General features: G+C 56.5%; 4 protein-coding genes across 4 annotated transcripts in view; 3 read left to right on the forward strand and 1 right to left on the reverse strand.

Annotated features, from left to right (window-relative positions):
• Positions 1 to 275: 275 nt before the first annotated feature.
• On the reverse strand, positions 276 to 17,529 carry LOC111139500 (platelet activating factor acetylhydrolase 1b catalytic subunit 3). Its single transcript, XM_022491781.1, has 6 exons — positions 17,466 to 17,529; positions 2,392 to 2,485; positions 2,121 to 2,210; positions 1,375 to 1,491; positions 1,172 to 1,294; positions 276 to 602 (listed from the first exon to the last, which is right to left on the reverse strand). Exons 2-6 carry the CDS (start codon positions 2,467 to 2,469, stop codon positions 315 to 317), a joined length of 696 nt encoding a protein of 231 aa, XP_022347489.1. The 5' UTR covers positions 2,470 to 2,485; positions 17,466 to 17,529; the 3' UTR covers positions 276 to 314.
• On the forward strand, positions 5,814 to 7,048 carry LOC111139499 (proline rich 19). The gene is made up of 2 exons (XM_022491780.1): positions 5,814 to 6,482; positions 6,568 to 7,048. The coding sequence occupies exons 1-2, from the start codon at positions 5,882 to 5,884 to the stop codon at positions 7,038 to 7,040; spliced, it is 1,074 nt and encodes a 357-aa protein (XP_022347488.1). The 5' UTR covers positions 5,814 to 5,881; the 3' UTR covers positions 7,041 to 7,048.
• Positions 8,840 to 17,071, forward strand: LOC111139498 (transmembrane protein 145). Its single transcript, XM_022491779.1, has 15 exons — positions 8,840 to 8,959; positions 9,732 to 9,806; positions 9,923 to 10,000; positions 10,083 to 10,169; positions 10,262 to 10,321; positions 10,469 to 10,553; positions 10,662 to 10,733; positions 10,852 to 10,920; positions 11,356 to 11,436; positions 11,520 to 11,598; positions 11,744 to 11,837; positions 12,567 to 12,739; positions 13,555 to 13,675; positions 15,659 to 15,865; positions 16,832 to 17,071. The coding sequence occupies exons 1-15, from the start codon at positions 8,840 to 8,842 to the stop codon at positions 16,910 to 16,912; spliced, it is 1,482 nt and encodes a 493-aa protein (XP_022347487.1). The 3' UTR covers positions 16,913 to 17,071.
• Positions 17,530 to 17,903: 374 nt separating the features above from the next.
• The window catches only part of LOC111139506 (multiple EGF like domains 8), a 36,755-nt gene continuing 28,483 nt past the window's right edge, over positions 17,904 to 26,175 (forward strand). Inside the window, 5 exon segments of the mRNA XM_022491786.1 lie at positions 17,904 to 18,541; positions 23,884 to 24,047; positions 24,303 to 24,509; positions 25,290 to 25,470; positions 25,552 to 25,640. Of these exon segments, the coding sequence (XP_022347494.1) occupies positions 18,355 to 18,541; positions 23,884 to 24,047; positions 24,303 to 24,509; positions 25,290 to 25,470; positions 25,552 to 25,640 (828 nt within the window). The 5' untranslated portion in view covers positions 17,904 to 18,354.

The raw sequence follows: 26,175 nt of genomic DNA on the forward strand, positions 1-26,175 counted from the left end.
GCTGGGTCACTAGGTTTCCAGAATTCTTACTTAACCTTGACCGTATAGGGTAGAGTGGGCAAACTGACTTCACCCAGTGTGTTACTGATGGGTGGGGCCTGCGTTTAGTGTTGCTGGTGGTAGAAACCTGCCAGATTCCACAAGAACCAGAGGGCCTGGATGGATCCGCCGATCCCTGCTTTGGGCGGAAACAGAACACCCTCCGGAGCTCCAGGGTCACAGAGGTCGAGGTGGAGGGACCTAGAAAGGCTGTCCCATAAAGCAAGAAACGGGAGACTAAGGAACGAAAATTTAATATCGGGGAGGGAGAATGCTTAGGGTGCGGCCTCTGGCAGGGGAACCCCCTGGCCCTGGTCTTGGGCCAGCAGACGCAGAAGCAGGGAGTGCAGGGATCGACAGACAGGTGTGTAGCCCAGGCGGCTCAGGTGCAGGTAATCGTACATGTCATGGTGACTTATGGTACCGTCTGAGTGCACAAAGCCGGGGTCGGCATCCAGGAAGTGGGCCCGTGGGTGGCCAGCCAGTGCTGCTCGGACCAGCTCGTTCACCCGTCGGTTTTTCTCACGAAGTGGGTTAGGGTGCTGGCCCCTCGGAAGCAGGCCCTGAGGAAGGGCACCAAGAGTCGTAAGGAGACATCCTACTGGCATCTGTGCTCTGGGCCAAACAGTTCACCCTCACCACGGAGTCCCCAGCTGTGCAATACACTAGTGACGGGAAAGTGGGGGATTGGCGGGATGATTCCCAATATTGCGTCTGAGACCCCAATTCAGCAAGAACCTTTTGGGTGTTTGTATCTTTTCCAAGTATCAATCCTAAAAATATCAACAGCGTGGCAAAGGGTCAGTCCCTCTTTCTGAGGAGGAAAGGTTCGGCTAGAAGTGATGGAGCCTGGATTTGCCCTGGGAATGTCTGACAACTTCTGGCTAATTGTTTTCGGTTTGGCAACACCCCCAGAACCTTCAGCAGTTTCTTGAACAAAAGAGGCTAACTGGTCCCTGAACGTGACCTTAACTGCAGCTGCTGGGTCTCTAGCAAGCTTTGATGTGAGCTTCTGCATGAAAGTCACTGCTCTGCCGCCCTGCTCCCCAGAACCAGCTTCGGTTGCACCTGAGGGCGTCCCGGGCCACTGCCATTCTCTCTTCCCTGACACCAGCCCCCCCCAACCTCTCACCAGCACCACGACGCGGGCCTGGGGCTGCCGCTGGTTCACCAGTTCCACAATGGCCTTGATGCCACCAGTCACTTGCTCTGCTGTGTGCCCATGGTTGTTGGTACCCACCCAGACCACCACAATCTGTGGAAAGAGAGGCAGGAAGCAGAGGTAAAGGGGGAGGCTTATAGGGGGCTTTCGCTGCCCACCCAAGCTCTGCTCACCTTAGGTCGGATGTGTTCCAGCTCCCCATTCTCCAGCCGCCAAAGCACATGTTGCGTGCTATCACTGCCAATGCCAAAGTTCAGTGCGTGCAGAGGAGAAAAGAGTTCCCGCCAGATCTGTGGGCAAGAAGTGGTGTGGGCACAGGGGCGACAGCAGCAGAGACCACCGCCCTCTGTCCGAGTGTGCACCAAATTTCATTCAGCAAGGAAGAGCCGGCCCTGCCTTATGGAAGCAGTTTGGTCAAAACCTCACCTGATGCAAACTTAGTCTAGTCTCCCTTTCCTGGAGACTCATAGAAGCAAGACTCGCTTTATGGAAACCCATTCAGCTTGAGTCATGCACTGAACTACTAGCCTTACAGCCGATGAAAACCATTACAGTTTGACCTCACTTAGTGGAAAGGTAACACAACTGAGCCCCCTTTGTGGAGAGCTATTCCAGTCGACTTTCATTTCGCAGAAACACTAGGGCTTTGAGGATAACCATTCTTTGTGAATATCCATTAGGGCTGTGCACTCTCTTAAGCAAACAATAGAGTCTCACCTCAGGCAATCTTGCAAGAAAGCCTCCAACTGACACAGTTCCTTGTCGGTACAATGTTGCACCTTACAACAAGATTTTGGGTGTGGGATGCTGCCTGAGGCTATTTTGGGTACCTCATACTCCTTCTGGCCCCGCCTCTGATCCAGGTGTGTCTGTGAGCGCACAGGCCGGGGTGGGGCAGAGGGACCGGGACGAGTCTCACCTCGCACTGGTGCATTAGCTGGACCAACGAGTCCCCGATAAAGACGACTTCGGGTTCCTTATCTTTGCTGTCGGCCACGAACCGATGGTGCTATGGGGAGGTACAAGGGAGAGTCAGTGACACGCGCGCTTCTGGGCCCGCCTCGCTCCACTTCCTTAGGCAGCACCACCCGGATTGCCCGGTTTCCTAATCACGTACAGAGAGCGGCGCCAAACAGCTGCTCTCCCGAGGCCCCTCCCGGACTCCTGAGTACGCGGGCCGGGTCGCTCACCAGGGACATCCAGCGTCCGTCGCCCTGAACGTCCTGCACCGGCGTGGGCTTGCTGGCTGGGTTCTCCTCTCCGCTCATCTTGGCGCCGCAGCTCCTGCAGGATGGGCGAGCGGAGCCGACCCGGGAGAGTTGGCCGAGGAGCTCTGCCACGCCCACCCCTCCCTTCCCGGCAACAATGGACGGTCCCGACGCCCGCAGTCCAGCGAGGACAACGGCGGATCCCGGGCGCCGCCTCCTCTGCAGGAGCGGAAACCTTCACTTAGAAGGGGAGGTAGAATCGGGAGCCCATGCTTCCCCCGCGGCGGCCGTGCAGTGGACTCGTCCAGCGCTTCCCGCCCAGGCCACTCTTTCTCGGGCGGCGGCCGCTAGAGCACCCGGGCGCCTGGGGACAGTGGCGAGACCAGGCAGCACCCGTGGGGGAAGGGAGAAACCACCACACCTGCGTCAGGGGGAGGGGCGAGCTACCTGAAAGGCCGAGAATTGGCGGGGGGGGGGGGGTGGTGGAATCTAGACTCTTTCCTTGAGGGGAGAAACCGTTTGCTATAGGGCGAGAAATGTGCGGAAGGGATCACCAGCTGTGTGTGAGAGAGAAAGAGAGAGAGATCACCACCAGCTGTGTGTGTGTGTGAGAGATCACAGCTCTGTGTGTCTCATTCACGTGGTGGTGGGGGGAGGGGAGTGAGTGGACGAGTCCATTCCTGGATCCCTTGAGGGAGTGACTCGTACGCACCTGGCTAGGAGGGGACGCTCCCATTTTCTCTGATGTGGGGAGAAAAAAGGAAGATGGCAAAATGTGAAAAACAGAGCCTCACTTGTAAGGCTAAGGCACCACCACGGTTTTAGTGAGCTTATATGTTCGTGGCCCCATCCCAGACCCCCTCTCAAAAGCACCAGTTTTGTGGCATAAAATCTAAACTATGTATCTTTGCATTACATACACCACAGGTGCTGCAAAGAGGGTAGCAGAAGCTGCAGAAAGAGAAAGGAAACTAGAGATGCCACAAGGCCCAGGTCCAGCCTGGCGCCCCTCCCGCCCAGCTCATCTTGCAGATTCGTGGCCTCGGTTCCCCTCCCTAAACCCACAGGTGTGTCTGGGCTCTGAAACCTACATCCATAGCCAAAGCCACCTAAAGCCGCCCCCCCCCACACCCCATATTAATCTCAAGTCTTCCCAGCTCTTCCTGTTCTCAGGGACCAGGTTGGGGGGGGTCCCCAACCCCCCTAAACTTCCAGGTTATATTCCTGTAGCTCTACTCCCAGATGGAACCTTTCCATTTGTTGATTCTTTCTAGGTAGGTTGATACTGAGATAGTCCTATTTACCATGTTAATGTTTTGCCTCCATCCACTAGCCTGAACAGGGTCTGACTCATAGTACCAAGAACTTGAATGAATATTAAATAAATGGGTCAGATCCTGGCCTCGTCCCAGTGTTTTGGGGAAGAGAGATGACACACAGCTGGGAGAAGGATCAAGGTTGTGATTAAGAGAAGTAGAGAAGGAGGAGGAGGAAGAGAAGGACTCTGAGGGTGAGAGGTTTCCTAGTTGTATTTGAGTTAGGCCTTGAAAAGTCAAGAAGACTGGGTAAGCAGTATTACATGGGTAATAAGGCTTATTAGGGCATGGGAAATACTTTGGCCATAGCTTGATTTTAAAGGCTTGGGGGTGTGTGGGGGGGCGGGGGTGGCACCTGGGTGGCTGCCAACTCTTGATTTCAGTTCAGGTCATGATATCAGGGTCCTGAGCATCCTGCTCTGCGCTCAGCAGGGAGCCTGCTTGAGGATTCTCTCTCCCTCTCCTTCTGCCCCTCCCGTTGTTCAAGCTCCCTCTCTCTTAAGTAGATAAATACAACTTAAAAAAAAAAGATTAATTAATTAATTAATTTGAGAGCATGAGCTGGGGTAAGGGCAGAGGGAGAGGGACAAGCAAGCTCTCCACTGAGCAGGGAGCCCAATGTGGATCTCAATTCCAGGACCCTGAGATCATGACCTGAGCCGAAGGCAGACACTCAACCAACTGAGCCACCCAGATGCCCCATGATAAATACATCTTTAAAAAAAAAAAAAAAAAAAAAAAAAGTCTGAGGGAGCAAGTGTAGATAGATGAATTGGAAAGGTAGAGAAGGGCTTCTGGAAGCAAAGCTTAGCAATAAACAGCTTTGAGGCATTCATTTCATTCAAATCGAGAACTGTTTCAAGTTAGGTATATTCGCTCATTTCATACAGCCACCACATGAAGAAGGAGGTACTCCTCCCAACTCCATTTTACAAATTAGGACACTGAGGGTCTCGGCAGTTACACAGTTTTCCATGTCACACAACTCAAACATGCCAGCTTGGGCATTTGAAGCTGGGTAGTCTAACTGCAGATCCAAGTTCTGAATGACTCCACAAAGATTGGGGAAGAATTCCGTGACTACCTGGTGACCGGCTGCACATAAAGACTACGATGCCCCCTTTTCCCCTTCTGCCTCGCCTCATCGCACTTTCCAGAGAGAAAGTCCGCTAATAGACATCTAAACCAATCAGCACTCAGGAAGGGGGTGGGCCCCAGTGGGCCTCACAGCCAATTGGTGGATGGGAGGTGTCTAAGGACAAATGAGAGATGTTTCTGACAGTAAGGCTGGAATGGGTGGGACTATAACCGGCACCGGTGCCTCGTGCCTGGCAGGAGCCGGAAGTCCTGGGAGCAGGAAGCCAGAGGGAGTGGGAGGGCACACGCATGCGTGTTGTACACAGGCGGCCCAGCGTGAGGCTCCGAAGAGACCCCAGTACGTCGTGAGCTAGGGTTACCGCGGAAAAGAAGCCACTGCACCCCACAGCCACGTGGAGTAGGTGGGGGGCAGGGTTCGTTGGTCCAGGAGAAGGTGAGATGCTCCACGCCCTGCCCCCACCAACCGTACCCTCCCTCCCTAACCTCAACTGCCCACCCTTGCCTCGTCTCCTACCCTAGGCCACCTCGCTGGCCCTGTGACTAGGCCCCATGTCCTGGTAGCTCCGCCGTTGCCCTTTCTGCTTTCCCCATGTCTTCTCAGCCTCTCAGCTTCTTTTCTGCTATTTATCTCTTCTGCCTTTCTCCCTCTGCCATCTCTTTCTGCATTCTCCAGTACCTTCTCTATCCTTGGATTTTTCCTCTGTCCACAATCCCTTACTGGTTCAGCAGATACCTGTGGTCTCATGATCCCATCCCCACCCCCCCATCTTTTAGCTATTTCGTTATGTCCCGGCACTCTGTAACCCTCTCTATTCCCTGACATCCATAGCCAAGGATCTTCCCATTCACCGCGACTCCCTTGACCCCACCCGACCTCTCTGACTCCTTCCCTGACCAAACCTTTGCCAGTCGCTCCCTCCCCACTACCTTACTCCCATCTCATCTCTGTAAGTAGTATTTCCACCTCACCCCAAACCATCTCTTCTTCTCACCATTCACTTTTAGTTCCTGATTACCTGTATACCGATGACCATCCTAGCTTTTTCTTCCAGGACACAATGGACCCCCGGGGGCCAGCCCCCCAGCCTTTCCAGCGGCCTGAGAAACCTGGTCGTGTGCGCCGTCGGAAGACCAGGCGGCAGCGCAATGAGGCCCTGATGGGCAACCGCCGGCCATTGACCCGTCAGGATCCTCCTGTGGCCAGTCAGGATCTCTCTGTGGCCCCTACCGCTCCCAAGCTTGTGGTCATAACCCAGGGCCGGCTGAGCCGGGAGCACCGGGGTCTCTTCAACCATGAAGTGAAATCTCTGGACGTGGCACGGCTGCTTAGCTGTGAATCCCTGGAGCCAGGCACCCCTTCATTCCCCACCAAACCCTCCCCAAGCCCAAGCCGGGCCCAAGAACCGGCCCTGCAGTCAAGGGGCAAGGAGAACCAGGTTCCTAGAGGCTCGGGCCCAGGCCCACCCAGTCCCCCAGAGATCCCTGGCTTGGGACAGCTGCTGGAGGAGCTGCAGTGCCAGCTGATTCTGCCACAGGCCTTCCCCAGGAGGAACCTAGTGCAAGAAGCCAGGGATGCCATCGTGGGCACCTTACAGTCCTGCCATGGCTGTGTGCCTGACCTCACCCTGGTGCTCCATGACTTCCGGCCATCCTTACCAGGTGAGCCTACCTCCTGCTCCCTGTATTCCCCTTCCCCTGTCTGCTCTAGCTCAGCTATCCCCCATGCTTTTTCCCTTTGTGCCAGGGACCAAGCTTGGAGGCCCTGAAAGCCAAAGGATGACACCCTCCTGGATCAGCAGCCCTGAGCAGGCCCTAAGGGAGGGGAGGCAGAGGAGGCAACGGAGGACAAAGGAGCTTACCTTTGCTATTTCTCACACCTCCAGCACTCCCATGGTGCACAGGGTGAGCCTGGCACCGCCGAAAGGTCCCTGGCCACCACCCTTGCCCTTGTTGCCTTCACCATCCGGGGCAGCCTGGGGCCCCCCAACAGCCTTTGACCTGCTGAAAAGCATCTGGCTCGTAGCCACACCGCCCCCTCCCCGGCCCTGGGGGGTCGGGCCGCAACAACCCCTGCTTCAGCCACCATCACCCTTGTTGCCTGGAACCTCTGCCCTGGACTGGAGCCCCAGCCCTCCTGCCCCACTGCCCAGCCTCTCCTGGGTAGTGGCCCAGAGCAGCCCAGAGGCCTGGTCCTTTCCACCCATGAGACTGTACTGATGGGGCTGAGGCTGGGCCAGGGGTACTCCTAATCATCTTAATAAAGTACCTTCTACATGGTCCTCTTGATTTTCAGTGAGTAGCTGACCAAGGATAGCAGTTTTGCTTTGCTCTGAGTTCTGGGTCCAAGATGGAGGGGAAGATGCCATCACTTATCACCTTCCTAGGGTTTGAGGGGCCAGAGAGCTGGGGAAACCTGGGGCTTTAGTCAGTTCCACACATTCACCCAGCGAAGCCAACTGTATGCCAGGAGTGTAAGGAAGGAGTGATGATTCTGCCCCGGTGATGAGGGAATTGTTCAGAAGGGAGCAGACCTAGACCTTTACAAGTCTTAAGATGAGTAAAAACTTACTAGTAGTGGAGGAAAAGAACATTTCAGGCAATACTAGGAACGCTGTTCTGTGGGACAGTATGTGCATGTAGTCCATATTCCTAGGCTGTCCTGGGACCTAGAGTGAGTCACGTCCAGGCCCTGCTGTTGATGGGCTCCTGGTCCGGCAGGCACAGGGACTGTGTTTGCAGGATCATGACAGGAGAGGGAGAAGAGGCCTGAACCTGCCCCCCAGACTTTTTACTTTGGCCCAAGATACATTTTACATTTTTTAATTAATTGCCTACTATTACAAACCAGTTTGCTTTAAAACAAAAGCAAAACCAAAAAAGCCCAACACATTTCTGGCTTCACTGGGGTAAAAAAAAAAAAAAAAAAAGGAAAAAAAGAAAGAAAAGCTCTGGCAGCAGATCTACTATCCCTTCTGGCAACAACTGGCTCAAACCGAGGAGCCGAGGCCGCCTGTTCATGGGGCTTACACCGAAGTGTTTCATGCCCTTATGTTTCCTGCCTGGCCCCTGGCTTAGAAAGTTTCATAAAATGATATTTTGAGGAGCAGCACATTTTTTGCAGAGGAGGGGGAGGAACGAAGCTAGAAATGTTTGCTGGAATCTGATCAGGAAAAGGAAGCTGAGGGACTTGGATGCTACTCTGTAAAGCCTTTCCAGGGATCCCATTGCCCACTGGGAAACCATAAGGTTGGAACCAGCTGGTAGGAGACTGAACTGGGAGATTACAGGACTTGGCTGAGGTCTAATGAGAAAGTGGCAATGTTGGGTTTTGAACTCAGGCAGTTGATTTCAGTCCTCTCTGGGCTTCTCACAACACCACCTCTTCTGAGAGGCAGTGAGCAGGTTTCACACCCTGATGAGCTGTGACTGGACAGGGTCAGGCAATGGAGTGTAGTGGTTGTGGCCCAGGGTTGTGCCATCTCTGTCTTTTGTGACCCAGAACAAGTGGTTTGCCCTCTCCCGCCTCTTATGTCTCTTTGGGCACTTCACGGAGCCCATGGGATCTTGGGAGGACACAGATGGGGATGGCTGTCATGCCAGCGGGGATGAGCAAAGAGGCGTTTGGGGACTAAATTCGGGGGAGGTCAGGACAGAGTTGGGGTCTGTGGGTTGGGGGTCATCCCAAGATGGCAGTCTAGAGGAGGAGGAAGGGCTTGGGGGAATGGGAGTTCAGTGTAGGACACGGGGAGCCAGAGGTGTCAGGGACACTCCCAGAGGGGAGGCTGGGGCGGGGTTGAGAGGCTAGGAAAGGAGCGCCCTCTCTAACACCGATTGAGAAGGCGCCAGACCAGGGCACCCCGGCGTAGGGGGCGGGGAGCGTGGCGCCCGGCGGCCCCTTTAATCGGGGGCGCGCGCTGGCCGGTCCGCGCGCTCTCGCCGCCGTCGCCGGCCCGGAGCGGAGCGGAGCGGGAGCCGGAGCGGAGCTGGGGCCGGTGCCGGGGCCCGTAGCGGGCGGAATGGAGCCCCCGCGCGCGCCCGCTATGCGCCGCCTGCTGCCGCCGCTGCTGCTCCTGCTGCTGCCATTGCCCCCCCGCGCCCGGGCCAAGTACGTGCGGGGCAACCTCAGTTCCAAGGAGGTGAGCGCGCTGGGCCCTCCCATGCCATCCGCCGGGCCCCCGGGGACTGGAGGGAAGGGAGGGAGGAGGGTGCCGTCCGCCCCCTGCCGCCCGTCCCCGGCAGTCCCTGGGAGCCCCCGGGGGAATGGGGCTGGTGTTGGGGGGGGGGGGGGAGGACTGGGTCAGTGATGAGGCTGAGAGGGGCTGTGGGGTCGAGAAGAGACTTAGGGGTTATAGGAGGGACATTGAGGTCAGAGCTGGGCGGGGAGGAGGGACGGGTTGGGAGAGTCAGAGTTTGGGGTGGGGGGGGAACGCCGAGGTGGTGCTGAAGGGACAGCACTTTTCACTCGGCGGAGAGCCTTGAGTTCACACTTCTGCTCAGGGTCTGGAGAGGGCCGTTTGGAATATTCCCCAGGACAAGATGGTCTCTGGGACCCCCGTGAGGGGGGGGACATGTGTGTGCATAACTCCCGGAGGGGGGGATGGCAGTCAGATGGTGTCTGGGACTGAACGTGGCTGGGGTGGGTATCTTGCCCCCCAGGGTCTTTCTCAGGGCACTGGGAAAATAGGAGAAGTGTTTTGAGGGGACAAAATAACTTGGGGTGGGGAGGCACCTGAGGCAAGAATCCTGGACACAAAAGGCAAAGGGATCACAGAAGAATTTGGGAGGTAACCTGGTCCCGTTAATGCTTCTTGGGAAATCAGGTACCCAAGGGTAGGGAAGGAAAGTTGGGGGCCCGTGGAGTGAAGGAGAGTTCTCAGAGGACTCAGCAGGACTGGGCCCCTTTTCCAGGACTGGCTCTTCCTGACAAGATTTTGCTTTCTTTCGGATTACGGCCGACTGGACTTCCGCTTCCGATACCCTGAGGTGAGCCTTCCCTGACTAGTCTCCTTGCTGAGGCTGGAGACTCCCTCTGTCTCCCAAGGCAAGGTCCATCCCAGCTCCCCGGACTCCCCCAAACTTGTAAATCTCTGGGTCTGCAGGCCAAGTGCTGTCAGAACATCCTCCTCTATTTCGATGACCCATCCCAGTGGCCAGCTGTGTACAAGGCAGGGGACAAGGTGAAGGCCGTGAGGGCATATGGGGGGGGAGGAGGGAAGGTTGAGGCTGGTTAGGAGGTGACCATGTCCTTGCCTTCTCCAGGACTGCCTGGCCAAGGAGTCTGTGATCAGGCCCGAGAACAACCAGGTCATCAACCTCACCACTCAGTACGCCTGGTCAGGCTGTCAGGTATAGGCCCAGTCTGGGGGAGTGGGCAGGTGCTGAAGGCCGAGGGCTTGGGGGCTGCACAGAGAGGCTTCACCCTTCTTTCCCTTCCTCAGGTAGTGTCAGAGGAGGGAACCCGTTACCTGAGCTGCTCCAGCGGCCGAAGCTTCCGCTCCGTGCGCGAAAGGTGGTGGTACATCGCACTCAGCAAGTGTGGGGTAAGGGGCCGGGATGGCCACCTGGGCCGCCTCCTCCTTGACTTGCTGTTGGCCCCCTGGCTGCCCAGGCCCCCCTACCTGCTCAGGCCTCCACACTCTCCACAGGGAGATGGGCTGCAGCTGGAGTATGAGATGGTCCTCACCAATGGCAAGTCCTTCTGGACACGGCATTTCTCGGCCGATGAGTTTGGTGAGCATATGGGGACCAGGAAGCCAGGATCTTTGTGGGACTCTAGAGTGGGGTGCCTGCTGACACCCAGTCTGACTGAACCCTTTCCTCCTTCTACCAAATCGGCAGGGATCCTGGAGACAGATGTGACTTTCCTTCTCATCTTCATCCTCATCTTCTTCCTCTCCTGTTACTTTGGATGTGAGTCCAGCACTTGGTGGGAGTGGTGGGAGGTTGGGAGTTATGGGGGGGGAAGGGTTGGGGGAGGTGGGCTACTCTCCTTTCCTGTCTGTGAACCCCCTTCCCCTACCTTTTCTAGATTTGCTGAAGGGTCGTCAGTTGCTCCATACAACTTATAAAATGTTCATGGCGGCAGCCGGAGTGGAGGGTGAGGTTTAGAGTAGCCCAGCTTTGAGTGCTGTCAGAGGAGGGACCTAGGGTCCAGATACCTGGGTCTGAGAGAGGAGGGACTGGGGGCCTGGATCCTGGGTTTGAGGGAAGAGGGGCTGGGGCCTGGACTCCTAGGTCTGAAGGAAGAGGGTTTGGGGGCTTGGACCCCTGGGTCTGAGGGAGGAGAGGGCTGGGGCCCTGGACTCCTGGATCTGGAGGAGGAGGTGGCTATGGGCCTGAACATCTGGGTCCTGGTGACAAGGGGCTGGGCCCTGGACTCCAGAGTCTCCTAGGACATCAGTGGGAAGGAATGGTCTAGAATCCTGATGGGGACGAAGGAGGGATTCTGCCCGTCTAGATCATAGAACTAGGGAACAGCGATGCCCCAATGCCAGTTTTTGTTCTTTCCTCCCTCTGCCCATTCTCCCCTCAGTCCTGAGCCTCCTGTTTTTCTGCATCTACTGGGGCCAGTATGCCACCGATGGCATTGGCAATGAGAGTCTGAAGATCTTGGGTGAGAATGAAGTGGGCTGGGGAAGGGTGCCCGGGCTCTCTCTGAGCCCTGTGTCTGACACACCCTCTCCTCCCTCCTCCCAGCCAAGCTGCTCTTCTCCTCCAGCTTCCTCATCTTCCTGCTGATGCTCATCCTTCTGGGGAAGGGATTCACGGTGACACGGTGCCCAGGCTGGGGCGGGAGGGAGTGCTGGGGGGAGGTGTGGCTGGGCTAGGGAACAGGGCACACGGGTGGATCTGGGGGGTGGCTGCTCGCTTCTCCCTGACAGCCCCCACCCCTGCTGTCTCCCCTCATGGCCGGCCGCCAGGGGCCGCATCAGCCATTCGGGTTCCGTGAAGTTGTCTGTCTACATGACCCTGTACACCCTTACCCACGTGGTGCTGCTCATCTATGAGGCTGAGGTGAGTGCCTCCCGCCACTGCCCAGGCCTTGCCTCCCCACCACACACCCCACCCAAGACTTTTGGCCACCTCCTCCACTGGTCTGCCAGCCCTTCCCCACATCGCACTCTTGCTGGCTCGCTCTCTCCCACTCTGCGATTTCTGCCTGCCCATCTGTCTCTCTGAGTGCCTGCCTCCCCTCTTCACCATCTCTGTGGAGCCTTCTTCCTCCTCCCTCCGTCTCTCACTGTCTGCCACATTTATGCTCAATGTCATGCCTGAGAGTTCAGGAGTCCCGCACACTGGCTCTCCCACTCCCCAGCTAGCTGACCTTGGATGATTCTTGCCCCCTCTAAACCTGTTTCCTCTTCTGGAAAAGTAGGAAGATCTTACCTATCCCTGGGGGGCTCCTCTAAAACTTTATATCACCTTGGCTTTGACTTTGGCCCAAATGTGTCCCTCTTAGCCTCAGTTTCCCCCTCTGTGAAGTGGGGTGATAATAAAACCTGACTCACTGAGTTGATGCAAATGAAACTCTCACGCATGGCAGGTGCCTCACCCCTTGTTGGGCCCCTGGTAGCTAATGTATTCTCTTCCTCTATGTGCTTCTGTTTCCATTTTGTGCTCTCCTGCTGCTTCTGTCCTGACCAAGTACCTCTGCCCCCTGAGTGCCTAGGGGTGGGGTCTGGGGGTCCCTGTGTAGGAGGGCAGGGGGTCAGGGCTATGATGAACCCTCTTCTTTGGGTCCAGTTCTTTGACCCGGGCCAGGTACTATACACGTATGAGTCGCCGGCAGGCTATGGGCTCATTGGGCTGCAGGTGGCAGCTTACGTGTGGTTCTCCTACGCCGTGTTCATCTCCTTGCGCCACTTCCCGGAGAAGCAGCCCTTCTATGTGCCCTTCTTTGCTGCCTACACCCTCTGGTGAGACATGCTGGGCCCTCAACCCGTCCCTGTCTCCTGGTCCTGGGGCTTCCTGGAAACCGCTGTCCATTTCTCAGGCCCTGTTCAGTGAGGCAGCTGTCCCAGAGTCTGCCACTGACTCATTTTGTGACCTGGAAAAAAATCACTTTCCCAAATTAAGAAAAAAAAAAAAGAGCTTCAGGTTGCCTACTCATAAAGAAAGCATTTTCTTGAGCATGCGTCAGGCAATATGTAAGGGCCTTGTATCTGGCACATAGTTAAGTGTTCAATAAAAGCTAGTTGTGATTTTCTATCATTCAACATGACATAGCAGTACAGTAGGCAGATTCTAAGCCTGACTGCCTGTGTTCAGGTCCCAGTTCTAAAGCTTGTAAGCTGTGGGACCTCACGCAAATCAAGGAAGTTCTGTTGGCCTCAGTTTCCTTACCTGTTTAATGGGAATGAAAATTGTACTTGCCTCATAGCATCATTGTGAGACTTAATGAATTTATATATGTGATACACAGTGAGTCCTTAATTGTTATGCTCCTTTGTTAATTCATTCACCAAACATCTGTTTCCTCTAAGGCACTGGGGATTTGGGGCGGGGTGGAACTGAGTTAAATTCAACCTAGTCTTTGCCTTCCAGAATCTCCCAGGCCAGTGGGATTCCTGCCCCCTTTTAACCGCTGGCTTCTGAAGGTCACACTGGCTTTTCTCCAGTTTGGGACCCACCTGGGCCCTATGTGTGTGTGTGTGTGGCAGGGGAGCTGGGGCCCTGGGGTGGGGACGAGGGCAGGGGCAGTGTCTCTGCTGACCCAGTGCCTCCACTTCAGGTTCTTTGCAGTTCCTGTGATGGCCCTGATCGCCAACTTTGGGATCCCCAAGTGGGCCCGGGAGAAGATTGTCAATGGAATCCAGCTGGGGATCCATTTGTATGCCCATGGCGTGTTCCTGGTGAGGAAGGGCATCCAGGTCCGGGTGGGAGCCTAATGGGCGGAGGTTGCGTGAGACTGAACCTTCTGTTCTTAGCTCTCCATCCTTCATTTCATCCCTTTAGTCACCCAACAGACATTGAGAGTCTGCTGGGTTCCTGCAGGCTGCTCTCCTGTGATCCCCCCAAAGTCCACCCTCTTCTATTCCTTGCTCCCATCTGGCCTCTTCCCCAACCCTATCCACCCCCCTGTCCCGTGTTTTTTTCTTAAATAAACTCTACACTCAACATGAGGCTTGAACTCATGACCCTGTGATGAAGAAGCTACATGCTGTACCAACTGAGCCAGTCGGGCGCCCAACAACTCCAACAACCCCACCCTCTTTCTTTGACCCCCTCCCATTCCCATTCCGGACCTGTGTCCCCAGACTCTCACATTTCCCTTCTGTATCCTGCCTTTCCCAAACCCCTTCGTCACTACTCCTCCCTTCCCTGTCACCTTCTCCCATCTGCCATTATAGGCCATTGTTCAGGAAGAAGCAGGTAGGGTGGGCCAGGCTGGGGTCCCAGGGGCCTAGATCTGAGTGATATCAAGAAGATATCAGCACCAAACCTCTTCTTTGCCCTGGTTTATATCCTATCTGGCCTTCTGGGAGACAGTTCATGTGTCTTTATGTTCATACATCTTGTTTAATTGTCAGACCAGCCTCAGGACAGGATGGGTAATGGTTGTGGAATCCACTCTACAGAAAGGGGAAGGAACTAAGGCCCAAACAGGGGAGGTGACCTGAGAGGGCTCCATGGCCTTTGGTATTAGGGCAGGGACTTTGAGCCCAATCCTTCTCCAGCAGGGGGAGCCAGACAGGAATACAGACATTGATGAGGGCCCTGGAGCCTGCCTGACCCCAGGTGTCCATAATGTGCTCTGGGTGGGGAATGTACTCAGTCACAGGCCCCGTCTCCCATCTTCCAACCCACAGTCTGACTTAAGTTAAAGATTCACCTTCCCAGCACAGCCCTTCTGGAAACTCTGCAGGAAGTCAGAAAGGGACAGAAAGGGAAATGCTGGGAACCATCACTTGCTGAGCTCTGCATCAGGGGTTTGCGTTTCTGCCGTCTCCTCATCTTTCCAAGTAGGCACTGCAGTCCCTTTTCCCCAGCGAGGATCAGGTAGTTTTATCAATGTGCCCCAGATCCCATACTCAATGAGCTGTGGGACAATGAACATGGAAATGCAGCGCCCTTTTAGCTATATTTCACCTTCAGCCAGTTTTTTTCCTAAAAAATGCTCAGTTGAGCACAGGTCCACCTCCCGCATTCCTTGTCCTTACTGAGCACAGCCTTGGGGGGGGGGGTTGGGAAGTCATACTGGGCTCCCATGTGCAGTGCTAGAGTCACACCCAGTCCCTGCCCTCGTGACCTACTAGACTAGACACATCTCTACATCCAACCAATATTTACTGAGCGCTTATGAGCCCGGTACTGTTCTAGAAGGTATTGGGGATTCAGCAGGGAACTGAACAAATTCCTGCCTTCATGGTGCTAGCATTCTAGAATCTACCTGGTATTGTCCCAATTGATCTTTCTGATTATGAAAATATTCTGTACTCTGTGCTGTTCAATGCAGTAGCTACTATCCACATGTGGTTACTAAGCACTTAAATGTAGCTAGTGTGAAGACAAAAATATTCGTTGTTTCCTTTTAATTAATTTAAACGTAAATAGCTCCATACAGCCAGTGGCTGTCATACCGCACAGTGAAGGACGCTGACACTTAACTGACCAGCAATAAATCAGTGATCAGGGCCCCGATGGAGGAAGCATCACAGGGCGGTGGATGGAGGAAGAAGGTGCAAGCCCAGAGTAGGTGCCTAATCCAGGCTGAGGGGCCGCAGGGAATCCTGTGGGATGTCAAGTGAGGGGAAATCCTTAGGACCCCATGTATACGGAGCCGGCCTGAGGCCTGGACAGTGTTTCTCCAACCAGCACTTGGCCTCTCGCCCCAGATCATGACCCGCCCATCTGCGGCCAACAAGAACTTCCCGTACCACGTGCGCACGTCGCAGATCGCCTCAGCCGGGGCCCCGGGGCCCGGAGGGAGCCAATCCACCGACAAGGCCTTTCCGCAGCACGTCTATGGGAACGTGACGTTCATCAGCGACTCGGTGCCCAACTTCACGGAGCTCTTCTCCATCCCCCCGCCCGCCTCCTCCGTAAGCCCCGCGCTCCCGGCGCACGAGGAGCTGCTGGCGCCGCCCCTGGAGTACCTGACCCCGCTCCCGGCCCCGCCGCCGCCCCCCTCTCCCAGACGCCTCAGCCCACCCCCAGCCTTTCGCACGCCCCGAGCCCCAACACCGCGCCGCGATCGCACCCCGGCGCCCGCGCCCACCTTGCCCGACTGGGTCCTGGCGCTGTTGCGCACGCCCCCGCAGACGCCACGCGCCGTGCCCCCGCCACCGGCCTTCCGCGGCTCTCCCCCAACTCTCCCGCCGCCGCCGGAGTTCGCCCCGCGTGCTCCGACGCCGCCCCTTGAGTACCTGGCCCCACTGCCCAGGCGCCCGGTCACCCGCTCCTTCCCTGATTGACACTTGCGCCCGCACCTCGGGAGGGGGGGGGCTCCTTTGCGGGGAGGGGGTCGGGACTTCGGGGCCGCATCTGCCCCCCGTGGGTCCTGGACGGCCTCTGACCCTGACCCCCCTCCCAGGCCGGGAAGCAGGTGGAGGAGACGGCGGTGGCGGCGGCGGTGGCCCCGAGGGGCCGCGTGGTGACCATGGCCGAGCCGGGCGCGGCCTCCCCGCCCCTTCCCGCTCGGTTCCCCAAGGCGGCAGACCCGAGCTGGGATGGCCCGACGCCGCCCTACCAGCCGCTCGTGCCCCAGACGGCGGCGCCGCACACCGGCTTCACCGAATACTTCAGCATGCACAGGGCCGGGGGCACCGCACCCCCGGTCTGAGCACCCTTGCCCACCCCCACCCCATGGTCCGCGTGCCGGGCCCCAGCCGGGCTCCGGATCCCCGCTCTATCCCGGCCCCAGGGCTCTGCCATCCCAGGCCTTCCCGACCCTCCCCACCCCGCGCGCCCAGGTAGGGGTGCGTACTGTCCCGCTCCTCCCCGCCCCTTCCCCCGACTTTTGTGCCAAACGGTCCCGCGGGAGCCGCTCTCCCCGTCCCCTCCCTCAGCCCCTGCCCCGAGCGGCGCCGGATTCTGGGCTCCCGCTGTTTCGAGACCTACGGCCCCCTGGCCCCCTCCGAGACCTCTGATCCCGCCGGACCCCGGAACACCAGTGACGATCGCCGGGACCCTGCCCGTGACTCTCCAGGACTCCGCGACCCCCAGCCATTGCTCCTGGGACGGATATTGTGAATCTGGTCTCGACTCTGAAACCTTCCCTTGGATCTCTGTGACCTCGGACCCGAACTCTGCCCACCCCTGTCTCCATCCGGGGGCCCTCCCTTAGGTCCCCGGCAAAAAGACTTTTTCCCTTCTTGCCAAAATAAAGCGGATTCGTTGAGTTTTTATCTATAAGATGGACTCTTTACATCTTGATGGTTCTCAGAGGCGGGGCGGAGCATGAACCATTCCAGGGTCTGGGCCTCAGTGTGTCCACCCGTGAAATGGCACTTTAGGAGGGCCTGAATAACCTGGCCTTGATACGGGCCCCGAATCTGGGAGCACTGAATATCTGAAGCATCTAACAGAACTCTCCTACTGCGCGGCTCCTCTATTTTTACCGTTCCTTCTCCAGTCAGAGCTAGAGGCGCCCTCCAGTGGCACAAACTTTCCTCAACCACCTGTACCCCGAGGCTGGGTCGCGGTTTCAGCACTGCGCATGTGTAATTCTCTCTTCGCAGGCCAAGGCGATCACTGCTGCGCACGCGTCTGGGAACAAATGGGCGGGGAAGTTTCCGGAAGTGGCCCTCTGTGGAGGGGTGGGGTTGGGTGCTCCGCAGTCCTCCCAGGGCCGCTCTGACCAGCGTCTCCGCGACTTCTCGCCTCCTCTCCATCTTTCCTCCCACAGCGGCCGCTCGGCCCCCGCCCCCTCATCCTCCCAGCGGGTCTTCCCAGGCCGCTCTGGCCCGAACAACCCCTCGTCTCTCTGATCTGGTCCATCCGGCTCCGGAGGGAGGCGCGGGTGGGTGAGCAAGGGAGTTCGTCTATGGGGTCCAGGCCCGAGCCCCTGAAGACGGGCCCCGCCCCCGACACCCGCTCGCGCCCCGCCCCCGGCTCTAGGGGTTTCTCTCGGACCTTCCGGGCCTGGCCCGGCACGACCCGCACCCTCTATGGAGGACCCCGCGGGGCTGTAGAGCCCTTCGCTCCCTGGGGACCGACCCGTATATAAGGTCCGTTTCGGCCTGCAGCGGCCCGCGTTTATAACTGCCGGACACCGTTTATGGGGTCAGATAGCCTATGGGGACCCGTGATTATAAGGGACTCCCACGGTCCCTAGGGGTCGGCCCCGTCCATAACGACCCCATTTACAGGTCCTTCCATGGGTCTGTAGGGCCTTCCCCGTGGCTTCCAGAGCCCATCTACAGCGGCGGTTCCCTTCGTGGGGTCTGAGACTCCTGGACCTCCGTGGTCTACAGGACCATGTCCCGTCTATAGAGGTCACATTTGCAGGGCCTCACGCCGCAGGGAGGGTCCTCTCCCGGTCTTTAATAAGGCCTGTCCTAGTCTGTCAGAGTCAGTGCGGGAAGCGGCAATGGCCCCGGACAAGGCTCCGGCAGTGGCTCTGGCTCTATCTTTGGCCCTGCTGGGGCAGCTGTTCCCTGGGGCCCAGGCAGGGGACTGTAAGGGGCAGCGGCAAGTGCTGCGGGAGGCGCCCGGCTTCGTGACGGATGGTGCGGGCAACTACAGCGTCAATGGCAATTGCGAGTGGCTCATCGAGGGTGAGTGGGGCCGCGTGGGTCACACACCCACCCATTCGCTAATTCATTCATTTGTGCACTCATTAATCCCACTCACCGCATTCCCACATCCCTGTTCTGGTCCGGGCCCTTTGCTCTGAAGCGCAGCCAACGTGGGCCCTATCCTGGGAGGCCTGGAAGCCTGGTGGGGGAGTTGCACACAGGCCCAGATGGACAGTTACAAGCCAAGAGCATCAGTGAGAGATATTCTGAATAATTGTTAGCAACTTGGGCTCTTAGCCCAACCACCTGCTTCAAATTTGGGTTCCACTGCAGCTTCCTTTCTGTGAGGTCCAGCTTCCCCTCCTCCCAGGTAGCATTCATACTAGTACTGACTTCATAGGGTTGTTGGAATTCAATGAGATCATTACTTAACGTGCCTGGCACATGGTAAGTACACAGTAAATGGTATTAGGGTAATACTGTTATTTTTAAAGTAGTCCAGTAAAGGCATTTTTTTTTTTTTTTTTCCCATTCACATGCCAGACATTATATTTGCTACTGGGACATAGCAGACCAAGGCAACTCTAACAATCTGTGATGACTTGGGGCTTAAAATCCAGTGGGGAAGACAAACACATGAATAGACAGTAAAAACCTAAAGTGGTTGGAACTGTGATGGAGGAACCCCAGGGGCCTTTGGGAGCCAGAGGAAGTAGCTGGCCTGGGGGCTGGGAGAAGAGAGAGGGCTTCCTGGGGGAGAAGATGTCTGAGCTGAGAGCCAAAGGACCAACAGGAATCACCCAGGAGGATGGAAGAACATTCCAGAGGGAACAGCCTATGCAAAGGCCCCATCCTTACCCTTATGGGCTCCTGGTCCAGTGGGGGAAGCAGACCCACCCCCAAGGAGTGGGAACCCCAGAGAATGTTTGATTTAGCTTGGCCTGTAGCTAAGACCAAAAGCATATGAAAGAGGGAACAGAAGGCCCCCCTAGGCCAGGAGTATAGCCCATGCAAAGGCCTGGTAGCAGGAGGGCTGATGTTTTTGAGGACCTAGAAATCTGTGCTATGACACAGAATACATATCTGTGCTAGGACACAAATATAGGAAGACAAACCGTGAACCAGAGGGTGGAGGACTGATTTTGAGCTCTATCCTGAGGGCACTAGGGAGGTGTCATGAGAAGTCCAGAGGCAGTGGCTGGAGAAGTCCAGGAAGGCTTCTCGGCAGCGGATGTAGGAGCTGGCATCCAAGGAGTGGTAAGAGTACCCCAGAGAAGGTTCTGGGCAAAAGCCAGAGGAGCGATGTCCCAGATCACGCACGGTCTCCCTTTACAGGCTGCAGACCTTGGTCTTTATCCGGGGACACTGGGAAGTTGTGGGAGGGTTTTGAACAGGGAAGGGCATGATCTGATTTATGCTTTAGGTCCCCATGGCCGTTGTATGGAATATGGATGAAGCCAGTTTCTTGAGGATGAGTGTGTCTGTCCCCAGCGTGGGGTCCATTCCTGTCTGGGGGTGTGGGGGGGCACAGGATAGGAAGTATGGTATGTGTTTGATGTACACATCATTCTTTGGCCTTAAGGAGCCCCAGCCTTGTTGGGGACGGTAAGGCTGGCTGCAGATGTTATTCTTACAGTACGCTCAGGGCTTGAGACAGAAGGAGGTAGAGGGGTTGGGTAGATGGGTCTAGGGGGATGAGAGTATTCTTCTGGGGGGTCACAGAAGAGGAGCCCTTGGATAGGGTTCTGAGGCATACATAGGAGTTTGCTGGGTGAGGAAAAGGAACAGCTTCTGCGAAGACAAAAGAGAGGCTGATGTGTCTCAGGAGCCATGTCTAGGTTTTTCTGGTCTGATCGGACTGCTGGCTGAGAGGTATGGAGGACGCCCCAAGCAGGGGAAGGAAGGCCTTGAATGTCATGCTGAGCAACTTGGCTTTTTCTCTTGGCATTGGTGGGGAGCCACAGAAGGATCTTGAGCAGGATTTAGAGCCACCTGCCTGGTGGGGGCTGGCCTAGAGACTTGGTATGCTCATCCTGCAAGAGGGGAGGAGGTGGAGAGGGGCTGAGAGCACAGAGAGGTATTTGGGAAGTTTCACTAGTGAGATCTGGGGACCACCTGGCTGGACGTTGGAATAGGGAGTCCAGGCCACTTCCAGATCCTCCTTGATCTCCCATGCTTCCCAGTGCCTGTCACCTTTGAGAACCAGCATGTTGCCCCATCTTTTAAAAAATAAGCAGCTGACCCACTTCCTTTTGTACCACATCCACACTTTATCGTAGGCAGTCCTCATAATATCCTCATGAATAAAGAGGCGTTCTGCTTTTGAAAAGCAGGGGGTTGGGGTGCCTGGGTAGTGCAGCTGGTTAACCGTCCAGCTCTTGGTTTCAGCTCAGGTTGTGATCTCAGGGTTGTGAGATCGAGCCTCGAGTCAGGCTCCTCACTTAGCTCAGCGTGGCATCTACTTTGGGTTTCTCTCTCCCTCTCCCTCTGCCCCTCCCCCCTGCATTCTCCCCACCCCCGTGCGCACATGTTCTCTCTCTCTAATAAATAAATCTAAAAAGAAAATGAAAAGCAGGGAGTTTTGGGGTTGAACCTCTGTCTAGGGGAACATGGGGTGGAGTGTGTGTTGGGTGGAAGCAGGAGATCTTGAACTTAGGGAGGACCTTGGGGAAAGCAGATAGTGAGGTGGCTTCCGGCATGCCCTTGACAAAGATGTACTTGTTGTGATTCTGGGAACTGAGCTTTATATTTTGGTTGAGGGTGGCAAGATTCTGGGAGGTGTGGTTGCCTGGTCTGGTGAAATGGTTCTTCTTCATTCCCCAGACCATGGTTTGGGTCTGTGTGATGTTTTTGGGGATTCTGTAGGGAGAGCTGCCAACTTTAGCCAGCTTTCTTTCTTTCTTTCTTTTTTTTTAGATTTTATTTATTTGACAGAGAGCACAAGCAGGGGGAGTGGCTGAGGGAGAGGAAGAAGTAGGCTCCCTGCAGAGCAGGGGAAGCCCGTTATGGGACTCAATCCCAGGACTCTGGGATCATGACCTGAGCCGAAGGCAGTGGCTTAACCAACAGAGCCACCCAGGTGCTTTTCAGTATTCTTTCTTTTGTGTGGTTCTTCAGTCCTTTATCCAGCATTTCCTGAGCCCTCACTCAGTGGCAGGCACTGTGCCGGTTAATGTCAGGGAGGGACCCCAAGATGAGTTAGGCCTAGGCCCTGCCCCATGGACCTCCTTGGCTGCAGAGGAGACAGACGCAGACATAGGTGGTCCTGGCTCAGAGAAATGAAGGTTATAATGGAAAGTGAGAGCCCCCAAGATAGGCACCTAACCTAGCAATGGGGGGGGGGGCATCAGGGAAGGCTTCCTGGAGGAGTTTGCTCTTACCAAGGGAGTAGGTGCTCCAGAGAGAGAGGCTTGTGCAAAGGCAAAACTCCTGATGGAGTTACAAGGAGTAGGCTGACATGAGACAAATGAGACTTCAGACTTCAGGTTAGGGAGCTGGGCTTTGTTCTGGGGATGGTGGGGAGCCATGGAGGGCTTTATTTTATTTATTTATTTTTTAAGAGAGCATGTGAGCAAGTGCGGGAGAAGGAGGGGCAGAGGGAGAGAGAATCCTTTTTTTTTTTTTTTTGGTGCCAAAACCAAGAGCAGAACCAGAGAGAGAAAATCTTTTTTTTTTTTTTAAGATTTTATTTAATTATTTGACAGACAGAGATCACAAGTAGGCAGAGAGAGAGAGAGAGGGAGAAGCAGGCTCCCTGCTGAGCAGAGAGCCCGATGTAGGGCTCGATCCCAGGATTCTGAGATCATGACCCGAGCCGAAGGCAGAGGCTTTAACCCACTGAGCCACCCAGGCGCCCCAGAGAGAGAGAGACTCTTTAAGCAGGCTCCATGCTTAGCTGAGGTCGTGACCTGAGCTGAAATGAAGAGTCAGACACCTAACAACTAAGCCACCCAGGTGCCCCAGCCATGGAGGGCTTTTGAACAGGGTAGGGCCAGGGCCAGATGCCAAGTGGGGACAATCTCTCAGGGAGCCTTGTCAGGGCAAGACGGGAGGCCAGGGAGGAGGCTGAATCAGTGAGCCTGGGAAGAGACAGCGAGGCCTGGGAGTCGCCATCTTGAATCTTCCCATCAGCCTCGGTGGGTGGGGGGAGTATCTCCATTTTACGTAAAGGAAACCAAGGCTCAGAGAGCCTGTGGAACCAGCCCAAGAACCGGCTAGTGAGTGGTGTGTGAGCATCTCTAGTACGCAGGGGAGTGTGCTGAGGGACATCAGGGAAGGGGCTGGCGCAGGGTCCCCCAGCAGGTCAGGAGCCGAGCAGGAACCCAGGTCTAGTTTCCCGAGGCCCCAGTGTGAGATGTGGGATGGGGGTTACAGAGGGCTAGGCCTCTCCCGTGGTCATAGCTGGATGTCCACTGGGACTGCGGTCATCTGAACACTCATCTGGGCCAGACGTCCATGAAAGCTCCCTTGAGGGGCTGGTGGTTGCTGGCCATCACCTGGAGGCTCAGCTGGGGTTGTCAGGTGGGATGCCAGCACGCGCCCCTCCCCCCACCCCATGTGGCTTTGGCTTTTCGGAGTTTGACAGCTGTGTTCTGAGAAGGAGCATTCTAGGATGTCCAGGTAGAAGCTGCGAGGCTTCTCTGATCCAGCTGTGCAAGGGCCAGAATGTCCTCTTTGCTGCTCTGTGTCAGTCACGCTAGTCTTTTGGAGGGTCTTCCCAAGGTACAAGGGGCGAGGAATCAGCCCCTCCCCTCTTGATGGGAGAGGCCAAGAAGTTTCAGTCAGCCTTAGGACTGTTATAACTCCACTTTCCAGATGAAGAAACAGATCCAGAGAGGTTAGGAGACTTGCCCGAGGCCACACAGCTAGTAGTAGTAAGTGGCAGAGCCAGGATGTGAGCCCAGGCAGGCTGGCTCAAGTCTGTGCCTTTAGCTACTACAAGAAACCAAGTGGAGACCTGGGGAGGAGGGGAGAGGAGCTGTGGTACTCCAAGGTTTGGTCCATCCAGGGGGAAGAAACTGGCCTCTTCCCTGACCCTCAGGCTTAGTGTCAGAGGCTCAGAGCTCTGTGTGATCCCCGGGGGGGTTCTTTCTGGGGCCCTTCAGCTTGGCTGCCGGAGTGGTGGGAGGTGTTCAGCCTGGTCTCAGGAGTCCTTTCTGGGGCTGTAATTCCTTCTCTGGCCCCCATCTCTCTGGCTGTCACTGCTCTGATCTCCCCGGGCTGTTGAGACCAGGGGGCCCCTCGAAGGCAGAGCTCAGGTCTGACCTATCTTCAGGCCTTCAACATCACCAGGCAGGCCTTGGTATTTTGGGGTTGGGTACATGGAGGCATGGGAAGAGGGTCCACATCTGAGCCCAGCACCCCCTACTCTCCCTGCCCAGCCCCAAGCACCCAGCACCGGATCCTGCTGGACTTCCTTTTCCTGGACACGGAATGCACTTACGACTATCTGTTCGTGTATGACGGGGACTCTCCCCGAGGGCCCCTGCTTGCCAGTCTGAGTGGGAGCACTCAGCCTCCACCCATCGAGGCCTCCTCAGGCAAGGTTGGTGGGGCTGGTTGGTGGGGGTCTCTGGCTGGAGGTCTGGGTGGAGTTTGGAGGAAGAGGGGTCGATACACAGAAGAAAACAAAAGAGGGGGAGGGGCAGAGACCCAGCAAGAGAGAGTTGGCAGCAAAGAAGGGTGGAGAGAGACCAAGAAAGGAGGCGGGGACGCGCCCGGTGGGGTGGGGATGGGAGCAGCCCACCCTCCCAGTCCAGTCCCCGGAGCCCCTGCAGCCGTGACCACCTTGTGCCTGCAGATGCTGCTGCATCTCTTCAGCGATGCCAACTACAACCTTCTGGGCTTCAATGCCTCCTTCCGCTTCTCCCTGTGCCCTGGGGGCTGCAGCGGCCGAGGGCAGTGCCGGGCCCCTGGGGTATGCGCCTGCGAGCCCGGCTGGGGGGGCCCTGACTGCAGCCTGCAGGAGTGTTCAGCCTACTGCGGCGGCCATGGCACCTGCGCCTCGGTGAGCCTGTCCCCAGCTGTGTGTCCCCCGCCCCCAGGTGACCACACCTACTGCTCTATGTGCCCCTGCCTGAAACTCCCTGGCCCCTTCCAGGACAGCCATCCCCGCTTAGGACCCTGCTGTCACCCACAGGACTCCCCTCTCCTCCCAGACCCCACTCCCATCTGCCCTCCAGCCCCACCGCCTTCATCTGGGACCCCTCCTGTGCCTGCGTCCACCCTTCCTGCCTGTAACCTACCTTTCGCTGGTGAACCCACCTGCCTTCCCCTTGCCCGCTGGACTCCATCATCCCACCCAGTCACTTTTTCTGGCCTTGGGCCCGCAGCCCTGACTTCTGCCTGCTGACCACTGACCTTGTGCCTCAGCCGTGCACACCCAGCCTCGGGACTGGATCATATCTTGAGCCCTCATGCCTTCACCTCCCCAGACTGAGGTCGTCCAGCCTAGGCTGACCTTGCCCTCACCGCTGCCTTCTCCTCCAGTCTCTCTTGCTGTCTGTCCTCATTTTCCTCTCCAGGGCCTTCTGTCTTTCCCATTCCCTTTTCTTGATGGTCTGTCTGCTTTTTCCTACCTCTCTGCTTCTCTCTGGTTGCGTCTCTATGTCCCTTTCTTCCTCTGTCTGTTGGCCTGTCTCCTTCCTGGCTGTTACTCCATTTCTCCTTTCCTGTCCACCTTTTTCCTTCTCCCTTTTGGTCCCGTGTCTCCCCCTGGCTTCGTCTCTCCTCCCCCTTTCTCTCTTTCTCTCTCCATCCCTGCCTTTGTGTGCCCATCCCCCTCCAGCCCCTGGGACCATGCCGCTGTGAGCCTGGCTTCCTGGGACGCGCCTGTGACCTGCACCTATGGGAGAACCAGGGGGCTGGCTGGTGGCACAACGTGAGTGCCGAGGACCCCGCCTTCTCAGCCCGGATCGGGGCGGCCGGTGCCTTCCTGTCCCCACCGGGGCTGCTGGCCGTTTTTGGAGGTGAGCTGATGGGGCACGCATCTGGGGTCTGGCGGCCTGGCAGCCTGTGGCCAGGGCCTGAGCCAGTCTGTCCCTCAACAGGCCAGGACCTCAATAGTGCCCTGGGGGACCTGGTCCTATACAACTTCTCTGCCAACACCTGGGAGCGCTGGGACCTGAGTCCTGCCCCGGTATGAATCCCCGCTGCCCCCCAACACCCAGGCTGCCTGACCCCCCACCCCACTCAGAAGCGCCTGTCCACTCCGGCAGCCCCAGCTAGGGCCCCCTAGAGAGACCCCACCACCCCATACGCCTTCAGCCTTGCTGCTTGATACAGGCCCACATCGTCTTCCCAGTGCCGCTTTTCTACGTTTGGCTTTCTTTTTGCTTCCTGTATCTCCTTTTTTGCATCTTACTCTTCTGTGAATCTCCTGTCTCTTTCTCTTGGTTTCTCTCTCCATTTTTGTTTCTGCCCGTTGGTCTTCTGTTCTCTCTTGGTCTCTGTGTCTCTGCTGGGCTGTCTATCAGTCTGTCTCTCCCTCTGCTTTTCTCTGTCATCTCCCCTATCCCTATCCCCTATCCCTACCCCCCAGCCTTCTTTTTTTTTTTTTTTTTTTTTTAATTTGTTCTTCTTTGCTTGTGTCTATCTTGCTGGGTCTGTCTTCCTTTCTCTCTTTGTGTATCTCTGTTTTTCTCTGTGTCTCTGTCTCTACCTCTCTCTCTCTG

Source organism: Enhydra lutris, unplaced genomic scaffold (genome assembly GCF_002288905.1).
Source record: "Enhydra lutris kenyoni isolate GAN:26980312 unplaced genomic scaffold, ASM228890v2 scaffoldscaffold110, whole genome shotgun sequence".
Taxonomy (NCBI): Eukaryota; Metazoa; Chordata; class Mammalia; order Carnivora; family Mustelidae; genus Enhydra; species Enhydra lutris.

Coding starts and splice junctions, on each gene's coding strand:
- LOC111139500 (XM_022491781.1), bottom strand. CDS start 2,469: ATGAGCGGAGAGGAGAACCCAGCCAGCAAGCCCACGCCGGTGCAGGAC. Junction 1,295..1,374: donor TGGAACACATCCGACCTAAG/GTGAGCAGAGCT, acceptor CTCTTTCCACAG/ATTGTGGTGGTCTGGGTGGG. Junction 603..1,171: donor AGGCCCGCGTCGTGGTGCTG/GTGAGAGGTTGG, acceptor GCCCTTCCTCAG/GGCCTGCTTCCGAGGGGCCA.
- LOC111139499 (XM_022491780.1), top strand. CDS start 5,882: ATGGACCCCCGGGGGCCAGCCCCCCAGCCTTTCCAGCGGCCTGAGAAA. Junction 6,483..6,567: donor CTTCCGGCCATCCTTACCAG/GTGAGCCTACCT, acceptor CCTTTGTGCCAG/GGACCAAGCTTGGAGGCCCT.
- LOC111139498 (XM_022491779.1), top strand. CDS start 8,840: ATGGAGCCCCCGCGCGCGCCCGCTATGCGCCGCCTGCTGCCGCCGCTG. Junction 8,960..9,731: donor GCAACCTCAGTTCCAAGGAG/GTGAGCGCGCTG, acceptor CCCCTTTTCCAG/GACTGGCTCTTCCTGACAAG. Junction 10,322..10,468: donor GCGGCCGAAGCTTCCGCTCC/GTGCGCGAAAGG, acceptor CACTCTCCACAG/GGAGATGGGCTGCAGCTGGA.